This window comes from Sorex fumeus, unplaced genomic scaffold (genome assembly GCF_029834395.1).
Source record: "Sorex fumeus unplaced genomic scaffold, SorFum_2.1 ptg000058l, whole genome shotgun sequence".
In the NCBI taxonomy this organism is placed as follows: domain Eukaryota; kingdom Metazoa; phylum Chordata; class Mammalia; order Eulipotyphla; family Soricidae; genus Sorex; species Sorex fumeus.
In genome coordinates, this window is record NW_026606115.1 from 2,346,473 (window position 1) to 2,358,643 (window position 12,171).

The window sequence follows — 12,171 nt, forward strand, 5'->3', positions numbered from 1 at the left end:
CTTTCTTTAGGCAAATAAGGGCTGGAGTGATAGCACAGCGGTAGGGCATTTGCCTTGCATGCGGTCAGCAGGGCGGACCCAGGTTTGCTTCCTCCTCCTCCCTCCGAGAGCCCAGCAAACTACCATGAGTATCTTGCCTGCATGGCAAAGCCTGGAAAGCTCCCTGTGACATATTCGATATGCCAAACACAGTAACAACAAGTCTCACAATGCAGACATTACTGGGCCCGCTCGAGCAAATTGATGAGCAATGGGAGGACAGTGCTACAGTGCTAGGCAAATAAAAAGAAAGAGCCACTTCTTCCCACTGTGCTCAGGTCTACCACCATTCCCTGCAAATATTCTGTGGCAATTCTTATCCACTTTGGGAAATACTGATCACTAGGTTAAATAATGAAGACAGGAAAAAAGAGGAGCTTTTGTTCACACTGACCTGAAGATGTGTCCTCAGGAAGGTTTTTCTTTTAGTGTACTCGAAGTTGTTTCTCATCAGGAGATACAAAAGTGCAGAGGCTTCATTCCTAGTTGAGCTGATCTTCGAGGTACAGCACTTGAGAACTTCATAGCAAAAGGCAGCACACATGTTTACTCTACCTTTGAAAAAGGCGGAGGGAAACTGAAGACAAGAAACAGAAATAAGTATCAGAAGTCCTGATCATAAAACCAACCAATATAGTTAGTTTTAGGTGCCTATTGAATCTGTGCCTGTACATTTGAGGGTGCTTTGAATAAATGAAATCAACGGAAGGCTCTTGCAAGCGAATCTGAGCTAGTTAATGTCGTGAAGGTCAGCATCTACCAGTGACAGAACAATTCCAATCAAGGTACACATGACTCCAAAAATTGAGGGGGCCAGAGAAGTGACTCAAATGATGCAGTGGAGGCCCTGCATATGCAAGGTTCTGGGTGTTGTCCTTGGCACCACATGCCTTCACTCTCTAACATCATGAAATGTGGTCTCCACAATGCAAAAGTACTGAAAACAAAATGGGGGGACCAGGAGGACAGCTCAGCAGTCAGGGGTACATGCAAAGCATGGAATCAGAACCAGGTTTGAACTTTGGACCACCATAACCCCAAGCATTTCTGGGTATAGCCCTAGAGACCCCCAGCACCACAAATGCCTGATCATTAAACTTTTCAAGTATCAGAATTGTTGAGAACAGCCCCTGAGGTCCCAACCAACTCCCAAAATGTAAAGATACTAACTATGAATGGTACAGATCATGAGATGAAGACAATCAGGAAAAGGTGGTAAGTGGAAAGATGATCTGAAAAAATGAGATATTATAAAATGAATGGTATACTCTGAGATAATACAGTGGTGATACTCAACATGGGTTCGATCCCTGGCACATGGTTTCCTGAATATTGTCAAGTGCAGCCTGGAACAACTCACTCTACCACTGCCACCAAATAGCACAACTGGGATGGCCTGGGTAACTCCTGGCATAGCAAGGCTTTAGCAGAATGGAATCCTTAGGTTCTTTGCACTGAATTGCTAGTGGGCTGAGAATTGCCAGTGGGGACCCAGGCAAAAGGTGGTAAGTGGAACACTTCTGAAGACTGCTTTAGAGGCCCCACACAAAAATAAAGAAAATGACTGATGAGGTTAATTTGGGTTTTAAAATGGGAAAAATAATCTGCTGAAAAGAGAATACTTTTTGACCTTTTGAGGTCAGGGCTCACTCTTAGCTCTGTGTTTGGGGAACAATTATGTGGTGCCAGATATAGAAACTGGGCTGAATGCATGTAAGGCAAGTGTCTTACCTCCTACACTATCTCCCTGGCCTCATCTCTGATTTTTATTTAAAGCATTATTTACTCTTATTATGAATATCCAGATACCAAGAATATTGTAGTGGGAATCTACTCTGCCAGTTGTTCATTCAATAAAACAGGAAATAGACGAAGTGTGAATACGTGCATCTTCTACTCATAAACAGCATTGATTAAAATACATAATGGCATAGAAAAAGTATAACCAAAGTGACTAACATTAAAAACAGCCAGGTGGCTTTTATTTTGAGAATGCACTCAATCTACTTTGTAGAAGATAAACTACACATTTAATATAAAACTGCTATAACCTATATTTCCCCGCAAGTAGTAATCTGCTTCAGGATACACAATAATGGATGCTTTTCAGGGAATATGAAGTTTTCAGGTCATATAAAGTTTTCAAAATTATTTCTTGTGCCCATGAGAAACCATTATTCATAGTATTATAAAACAAAAATTAAAAATAAAATATGCAACTAAAAAGTGAAGCAACTATCCTGCTTCACCGAAAAATACAAATTTTTCCTTGGGAACCTTGAATTTCAACCCAGGTCATAGGAATCTATCTTCTTTATCAAGTTAATACCAAGTGATAAAAATGCAGATAATGAATATCCAATAAATGTTCTCTCATCACCACTGCGAAGTCTTACTAACAGTTGCACTGAATAAACCAACTCTTTCTAGGCAAAACGCTCTAGTACGAAAAACAAAGGTTTAAGGGACAGTACTGCTGAAATCTAGCTCATTCTAAGTTTAACTGATTCCAAGTCTACTTATGTCACTACTATGAGCCAACAATAACTAAAATCATCAATAATCTCTTCATTATTTTTTTGAGCCTCACCCAGCTGTACTCAGGGACAACTCCTAGAGGGGCTCACTGGACCACATGTGGTGCCAGAAACATAACCTTGTCAGCCTGCTTGCAAGGAAGTGCCCTATTCTCTGTACTACTGCTTCAGTCCCAATGAACGCTCAACTGCCGATTTCAATAGACTTTCCCTGATATTCTATTAAACTGCTCTGTATACATTTGAAAAATCTGGACATTCTTCTAGTCTGGTTTCCATGGTATTTTTATTTGTTTCCTTTCTTTCTACTTGCATGACTGCTTCCTCTCTATAGATTCCTCTTTCTGCTCTGGTATTTTTCTCCAGTGTTGTGTTCATACCCTTCCCTTTGTTCTCCATATTCTCCGTACTCCCATGCTCTCCATATCATTTTGTTCTACGTTCTCTTCAGTGGAAATTAAATCACTCCCATCCCCTCTATTACCACTTACACACTGATGGTCTCTCCACTTCACCATGTTCCTGCTAAAATGGGACTTTCTGTTCCCAGAATTTCAAGCTCTTTCCCAGCTCAGGGTCTTGGTCTGTGTGTGCCCTTCTCCCTAGAGTATTTTCTCTTGAGCTTTTCAAACAGCTGGATACTTTTCAAACATTCCGGGCCTCACTGTGAAAGTAGAAAACCAACCTGGAGAAAGACCATCTCCCTTAAACCTTTATTCTCCATCTTTTCACTTTAGTTCCTTCCTAGAACCTAGTGGAGTTACTGATTATTTAACCCACTTGCTAATTTCCATTCTTCTTCTATACAGCCAAGAGATTAGGCTTACTCTTCCTTTTGTATATAGCAAAGTGCTGAGAGAGAAGCATTCTGAGAGATGGGATTTAATAAATGCATCATGGATAGGTAACTGCACGTTTCAGTCTCTAACCTTGTTCTCTTTTCATAACAAAGATCTCTATATCCAGCTGCCCTTAATGGCTCTAAACTGGAAGTGCTTTAGGCACCATAATGTCAACAGATCCACAAAACAGAACTCTTTGACTTTTACCTTATACACAGTCTTACTGTATTACTGTATTACTGTTTTAGCATGTCTCATATTTGCAGAGGTGGGGGGAGAGGATCGGTTGGGGCCACACCTGGCAGTTCTCAGGGATCAGTCCTGGCTCTGTGCTCAGGAATCATTCCTAACAGTTCCTGTGGGTAGTTATGGGGGTGAACTAGGATTCTGTGTGTGCAAGCAGGTACCAAAACCTCTGTACTATTGCTGCAGCCCCTCATACCTGGCTTTGTCTCCTCATCTCCATGGTCACTACTTTATATCAGGCCCTGATCATTTATCTAGCCTATTATAACAAATCTTCTTATTGCCTTTAATGTAATCACCAATCCACGTTCTACACTACCATTCACACTTGTTTAAAAAAAACTAATTGTGAGGCTGTGGAGATCATTTGGGGGTCAGGGAAATATATCTTCATGTGCTTGAGTATTGCCTGGGCATAGCCGTGAGCATTGCAAGGGTGGCTCATGATCTCAGGACCAGAGTAGTGGCCCCTAGGCCCTGTGAGCACCCGCCTAGGGGTGCCTTGGGAGAGCCCTACCCCCCCCCCCCCCGCCAATTACATTTAAAACTATATAATTGCTTGACTTCTATGTTTCTGGATGCCTAAAAGTTGAATTCTTACTCCTGAGTACTAAATCATCTGGTCCTTATTTAATTCTTTAGTCTTATCTCTTGCTGAGTCCACACTAAATCCTGGCTTCACTGCTATTTATTGTTTAACTTCCGTCTCTTTGTCTGGTTCCGTGTGTGTGTGTGTGTGTGTGTGTGTGTGTGTGTGTGTATAAGTGTGTAAGTGGTGTAAGTGTGTGCACAGTGCCCTCTAGTGTTTTCTCAGGGAAACAGTGTACAGGAAACCAGTAAGTGCTTCACAAACAGTAACTGTTAAATGATTTCTGTCTCTCTTCCTGTGTCTTGAAATTGCTCATACTGAACTCAGTTTTCCAAATACTTCTGTTTTAATATATAGGATTTTATTTTGTGGAAGCATGTTAAAAGGATTGTTCTAGAATTTAGGTTTAGTGACCTTTAAAGAAGGAGGTTGGTCAGAGATCTTTTCCAAAGAGATAAGAGCTACCTCTGGATCATTTCCATGGTTTTCTCTCAAAAATTTTTAAAGCTAACACTGTATAGTTTTACTATATTTGAGATTACCACTGCGTTGAAACAAATCTGGGGTCATTTTGTTAGAGGATTGTGGACACTGGTGGTAGAATTCAAATCGGAACACTGCATGCCTGAAACTCTATAGTCAACTTTGCAAATTATGGTGCCTAACTAAAAATTAAATAAAAAATATACCTCTTTATCAACAAACTGCATAAAATTGGGGAAGGGAGAAAGAGATGCAGTGTAATAGGCAGGGTGCTCACCTTGCATGTGGCCAATCCTGGTTCAATCCCCAGCACTATACACATAGGGTCCTCAAACCCTGCCAGGAGTGATCCAGAGCTAGGATTAAGCCCTTGGCTGGTGTGGCCCAAAACCCAAAGAAGAAAAAACATAATGGGGAAGGGGTTGAAGAGATAGTACAGGTAAAGTACAAGTCTCACAGTTTAGCCAATAATGCCCTTTGGGTCCCTAGCACCTTATACACCCTGCAAGTATGGCCAGGGGTCTCTTATAGGCACAGAAACAGGAATAGCTCCTGAACACCAACTGAGTGTGACCCCCCCAAACCAAAAACAAAAGAATGTGGGGAGGGGCAGGTAAACCTAAATTTCAAACTCACCTAATTTCTCATTAAATCCAATATATCTATATATCTATGCATATATATGATGTATGTATATGTGTGTATATATGTGTGTGTGAGAGAGAGAACAACAGAAAAGTTTTCTATGCTTAGTTAGCTATTACCGAAATCAATTGATTGTATTTGTCTTAGTGCTGAGTCACACACTTAGTCACACACTCAGCCTGTGCCTTTCCATAATTTTCCATAATTTAAATCCATCTTGGTTTATGCTATTAAATAAGTTTAAAAGCTACCAAAATCAAAGCAAAAATAACTCATGGCTGGGGAGCCAATTCACGCATTAGGATGCATGTCCTGCATGTGAATGACCATGGTTTAATTCCCAGCACCACAAGGTGCCCTGAGCATCCCTGCTAGAGCACTAGAGTTGCCCAGCACAACAGGGCCTGGTTGAGATCCCCAGGTTCTGCCAGGTTGACCTGGATAACCTCCATCACGACAGAGCCAAAGCAGTATCAACTACTCAGGGCCTTGCATTAAACAGCTGGTCTGGATAGCTAAGAATCACCAGGAGGGGCTGCCAGCTTCCTGGGCACCACATAGAAAATACCCTTTCAAAATAAAAATAAAATAAATAAATCATTGCTCTTTTCATTTATTTCTAAAGTCTAGGTTGAATTTTTTACATAAGGTAAGTGGCCTGAAAATGTAGGGTACCAAAACACATTGGGCAGTTAAAGGAAGGATTTTTTGAAAGTGGACTGAGTGCCTCGTTAGCCAAATATCAAATATCACCTTGGGGTGACAAAAACTTGGCCTCTGTTTTCAAAGTGCCTATTCATGAAAGCACTTAAGAGATTTTACATCTCTTATAGAAAAACAAAATTTGGTCAGACAGATCATTTGCAAAAGACATTCTTCACATGAATCTTTTGAAAAAATGGAAGTATGACAAGGTGCAATAAAAAGCATGTTTTGAGGCATCTGCAATGAATCAAAACCATTGGCCAAGCAAACTGAAAAGAAAAAAAGGTAAACAAATGGGGCTACATCAAACTAAGAAGCTTATGCACCACAAATTAAACAACAGGCAAAATAAAAAGACAGGGAGAGGATATTTACTCACCAATATAAGATAAAGGGTTGCTATCCAAGATATATAAAGCGTTAGTGAAAATCTACCAAAAACAAACAAAACAAAAAAATCACCAAAAATGGGGGGAAGAGATGAATAGAAACCTGCTCAAAGAAGACACAGAGATGGCTAAAAGATACATGAAAAAAATCTCTGCATCACTGATTATCAGGGAGATGCAAATCAAAAGAACAATTAGGTATCATCTCACACCAGTGAGACTGGCACACATCATAAAGAACAAAACAAATCAATGCTGGCGTGGATGTGGGGAAAATGGGACACTCATTCACTGCTAGTAAGAACATAGTTCAAACGTTTTCCAAAACAATATGGAAACCTCAAAAATTAGGGATTGGGAGACTCACAAATGAATCTTGAAACTGAGCAGCTCGCTGCAGGTATGGCTCCAGAACATGCGCCAGCATAATTTCGCCAGGGCACCTCAGATGGGAGCAGGTGTCCTCTCTCTCTGCCTGCATCAGATGAACCCCGGCAGCCCCAAATCTCTAGAAACCAATAGCCGCCACCCTCACAGCCAATCTTCATAGGCCTGTCCTGGGTACCCCACACAAGAGAATAAATCTGCTGAAAAACCCAGGCATGCGGGATGATTGACTGAAAACACCAGGCATCAAGGGGTCAGGACTGGGCCGTCCTCTCCCCACCCCTCCAGGGCCCTGGCTGTCACGTGCAGGAACTGCCTCTGGGTGCCATTTAAGCCCATTAAGGGCCATGATCCAGAGACTCTCAAATGAATTTCAGAACTGAGCAGCTTGTTGCAGAGATGGCTCTGGACCCCAATTATTTTAATTTTTAGAATCCCAGGAATGCGCTGCAGCAAATGCAGCTGTGCAATATCTCATACTATTCTTTTTTTTTACTTTGTGTTTGAATCCTGTGAGAGAGGCCCTTACGGACATCTTATACTATTCATAACAAGCAATACAAAATAAATTATCTGGCATCTGCCTGTGGGGCAGGCTTGAGTGGTGGTGGAACACCTAGAAATAATGGTGGTGGGATTGGTGTTGAAATATTGAATGTAATCAATTATTGTGAACAACTTTATAAAAATAAAATTTCTACAAAGTTAGGTCTTGAGCTTCCACATGACTCAGCAATTTCATTTCTGGGCATCTACACCAAAGGTCCAAAAGCTCAATTTAGAAAAGGTACCTGGATTCCTAGGTTGATCACAGCACTATTTACAATAGCCCAAATCTGGAAATAACCCGAATGTCCAAGATGAGATGAGTGGATAAAAAATGGTTGTACAAATACATAATGTGTATATTACACTCAGCTATAAGAAAAAATGAAATCATAAAATTTTCTCCCACATGGACGGACTGGAAATTATCAAACTAAGTGAAGTTAGAAGGAGAGGGAAAGACATAGAATTACCCCTTTTCTTGCTTTGTTTTGGGGGCACACCCAGTGGTGCTCAGGGCTTCCTCTTGGCTCTGTGTTCAGGGAGCATTCCTGCTCAGCTCAGGAGACCATATGGAGTACCTGGGCTCGAATCTGTGTCAGCTATGTGCAAGCAAGAGCCCTACCCAGTTATGGTCTAGCCCCCCATACTCATCTCTCTTAAATGTGGGACATGAAGAAACAGAATAGGGAAACAACAAATACCCAAAGCAACAAAAACTGAGAACTTGTCAGTGGGAAGCTTATCACAGGGAGGAAGAAAGTGAGTGACGGACACTGGGACAATGGTGGAAGGAAGCAAAGACCTGGGTAGAGGGTGCGATGAGGAGTGTATATAAAACCCTATTCATATCAGTTGTGAACCATAGTCACGCCCACTTGAAAGGCATGTTTTGGTGGTGGGGAAATGACACAATAAGCTGAGAATCTGTTTTGCATGCAGGAGGCCCTTGGACCACTTCTAAGTCAACTGCCAAAAGTAACCCCCAAGCACCCAAACAGAGCAGCCATTGAATACCATCAAGTGTGTTCCCCAAATCAAACCGAAACAAAAATGCATGTTCTGATTTTAGGCAATTTTTGGTTAAGCCCTCGGTGTGTATTCTGTTGTTCATTTCTATTTATGAAGGCAGTGCTGAATGATTTCAATAGCTGACACTTTCAGATGTCATTTCTATCCACAAGCAGTGCAAAGTTCTTCTCCTTACCTTACTAATGAAAGCTCGCAGGGAGGCAAATACATGCTTCAGTGACACTTCAGATTGGCCATTTTTAAGGAAAGCAAGATGAATATCAAAAACTTTTTTCATCAGTGGGTTGTGGCCATCATTATTTAAAAGCTGGCTCTATAAAACATGAAAAAGAGAAAGTTTGTAGGCATAGCTGGCATATCTTGCCCAGATTTTGAGAACAAACTTTACTAATTCTTGCTTAGCAAACCTCTGCTTGAAAGCATCGGGGAGAGAAGTATCTTTTACATACTTTCAAAACATTTGGGCCATCTTTCTACTAGGAAATCTCAAAACAACACAGAAACTACAGCTATACTAAAGTCTCATCATTTGAAACAGATAAAATTACTTTCCACTGGAACACAACAGACACCTAGTATGTAAAAGGACTTTTTATTAATCTAGTCATACTGTCTGTCAATTAAGATATCAGTAAATTCAGAATGGATACAAGGCAACCAGCATTTGTGTTTCTCTTTAGGAGCAATTCAGGACAACATTTATTTTTAAATTGTATTATTTAATTTACATCTTATTGTTATCTACCGTGGCACATAAAGTCTGCTATGAGCAGAGAAAATAACAGATATCACAATTCAACAGCCTATATATATTGTTTTCCTTGCAAACAGACATAAAAGAAAGAACAAGTTACAGATAAATATGTACTGGTTTATAAGCACCTTCTTAAAATTTGGGGGCCAGGAAAAGAGTTCAACAGGCTAAAGCATGTGCTCTGCATGCAGGAGACCAAGGATTGATCCTTGGCAACCACATGGATTCCCAAGTACCAAGCCTAGGGCAGAGGAATCAGTGAGCAACACTGGGGGTGACTTTTAAAAAGTGAAGGGATGCCTTCTACAGCCCTACTTGCCTCTCCCTCAAGAAACTAACAAACAGGTTACAACTTATTCCAAACTACAACAAAGACAAAGTAATATACAAAATTGTGACAACAGATCTAATGCTAACATCACCAGACAGAATCCCCAAACAGACTTTTTCCTTCATCTACCTTCAACTATGATATAATGGTTAGAAGGAAGAACTCTTGAGAAAGCTGGTCTAGATCTGAGTCCAGATTCTACCACTGACCAGTCATGTGGCATTAACTTCCCTGGGAGCTTCAATTTCCTCATTCTACAAAGACAATAATAGTAGTAGCTATTGATAGAACAAAATGATATATTAAATACATTAATATATTGTAATAATCAATACATTAATCATAAATATATTCATATACTGTAATTATTAATATATTGGTGTTAAATATATTTAAATGATATGTATAGAGCTACTTGGTAGATGAAAAGAATTCATATTTGTATTTTTAAGTTTGTTGAGGTGTAATTTTTATGCCATCAAATTTTCTGATTTTAAGCAGATGATTCAATTAATTTTAGAAAATTGACAAAGTTATGCAGCCATCAAAATTCAATTTTAAATTCAATTTCAGAGTTTTTCCATCACCTCAAAAACATCTCTGATGCCCATCTGCAATCACTCCTTGTTCCTGTTACCAGTCCCAGAATAAACAAGTTAATATTTGTAAAGCACTTAGGATGATGCCTGGCATGTACTAAGAGATATTCTTGTTAAATAAATATCTGAATAAGAGGACAGAGTACAACACAAGCCTGGGACCAAATGTCCTTCTGATTTATTGGTACTGGGGGAAAATGAATTTCTGTTCCATTTTAATCAGAACAAAGTTAATATGTCATGAAGTGTTTCTGCACTCTATTACTTATTAGTATATAATTGGGTTTTTCCTCTTTGAAAAGCACAGGCCAGGTTTCCATAGTAAAATCTGGAGAGCTTGAAGTAAGAGTTTTTTCATTTAAAATGACCTGAAGTCAAATTAAAGCAAAATTTTTCATATTTGAGTTTTTCTTCTAATGTCACCTTACTCTGTGGTTATATAATGTTTGCTTTCCAAAGCACTCTGATTTCCATTATCCCCCCCACACACAGATTTTTTTCCTTCAACAACCTTGCAAGATAATTGCTTTTAGTTTCTGTCTCCTTTTTCCATTTAATTACCTCACTGGTGACCTGTACTAAGAGGCAAGCATTTGAGAAAAACACAAAGTGCCTGACTAAAGAAGCCAGCTTGTTTATTTGGGCACATCTAGTTTGACACAATATCTCTGAGCACAAAGGTTATTTTGGCAAACTAAGTTGACCACAATTGAGGTAAAAAATGCTTGGATAATGGCCAGAGAGGTGGCTCAAGGACTGGAGTACATGCTTTGCTATAGGAACCCCAGGTTTGATCCCTGGAACTGCACAGCCCCTTCTCTGACAGTAGTAACCCCTGAGGCATCTCTACACATGACCCCAAAACAAAACCAAAACAATCACTGGACATTTCAATGAAAATATGAAAGGAAACGTTTTTTGGTAGTGAGAGAAATAACACGGTAGGTAAGGTGCTTTGCCTTGCATTCGGCTGACTTGGGTTTGATACCTGGTAGCACCTATGGTTTGCTCCAGTACTACTTGGAGTGATCACTGAACACAGAGTAAGGAGTAAGCCCTGAGCATCACTAGGTGTAGCCCAAAAACAAAGAGAGAAAGAAAAAAAATTAAACATGAAACAATAAGGTTTAAGAATCAAGAAGGGTACTGAAAGGCAAATTAGTCTATTCCTCTCATTGTTTGGATGTGCAAGTGCATCATGGACAATTCTAGGTCATGCAGTCATCAAACTAGGTCTGCCATCCAAGATTTTTCATTGTACAATTGGTTTTTGTTTTCCCATTATACTATTATAGAACCAATGACTAGTTAATTTGGCTTTTTGATTGTTTGAATTTGAGCAACACCCTGAGATGTTCAGAGCTTATTCCTGACTCTGCACTCAGGAATTACTCCTGGCGGTATATGGGGGATCAAACCCATATCAGCCACATGCAAGGCAAATGCCCTACCCACTGTACTAACGCACTGATTCCTCTAATTTTGATAAAACATATTCTCCCTTTTTACCTTGAAGCACTGGGTGAAAAATGATATGGTGTCCAGTACTGTTAAAGAAACTTCAGTAGCGGTATTGCCTTCAAGAAGTGCCTGATGAAAAATGTCGGCTTCTGTTGTTGCAGAACCTAGAATTAAAAAAGGAAATGAACACTATGCAACAGAGATACACATAACAGATTTGATGGATCCTTCCTGTACCCTAAACCAAGACTCAGACAAGTAAGAAACAGGCCCTTGGGCTGGAGAGAGCTAATACTGCAGGTAAGGCACCAAACCTGCCTGTAACCAAGCAGAAGGTCACCTGGAACATCACCAGAAGTAATCCTTGAATGCAGTCAGGTGTGAGCTCTAAGCATCACTGTGTGTGGCAAAAAGCACTCCCCCAAAAAGGGGAGATCTTAATACCTGCAAGCCTAAATGAATTTCACTGCATTTATTCTCCAAGATGACCTTGGGGCTGGAGCGATAGCACAGCAGGTAGGGCGTTAGCCTTACAAGCGCCCAACATGGCCGACCCGAGTTCGATTCCTCCGCCCCTCTCGGAGAG

At 40.3% G+C, this 12,171-nt stretch overlaps 1 protein-coding gene across 2 annotated transcripts in view; it reads right to left on the bottom strand.

The window, feature by feature from the left end:
- Positions 1 to 12,171, bottom strand: part of DOCK11 (dedicator of cytokinesis 11) — a 277,634-nt gene that overhangs the window by 61,729 nt on the left and 203,734 nt on the right. For both annotated transcript variants that reach the window (XM_056125843.1, XM_056125842.1), the window contains 3 exons: positions 11,634 to 11,749; positions 8,616 to 8,753; positions 434 to 616 (listed from right to left, as the gene is read on the bottom strand). In XM_056125843.1, coding sequence (XP_055981818.1) covers positions 434 to 616; positions 8,616 to 8,753; positions 11,634 to 11,749 — 437 coding nt within the window. The remainder of the gene's footprint in view (positions 1 to 433; positions 617 to 8,615; positions 8,754 to 11,633; positions 11,750 to 12,171) is intronic.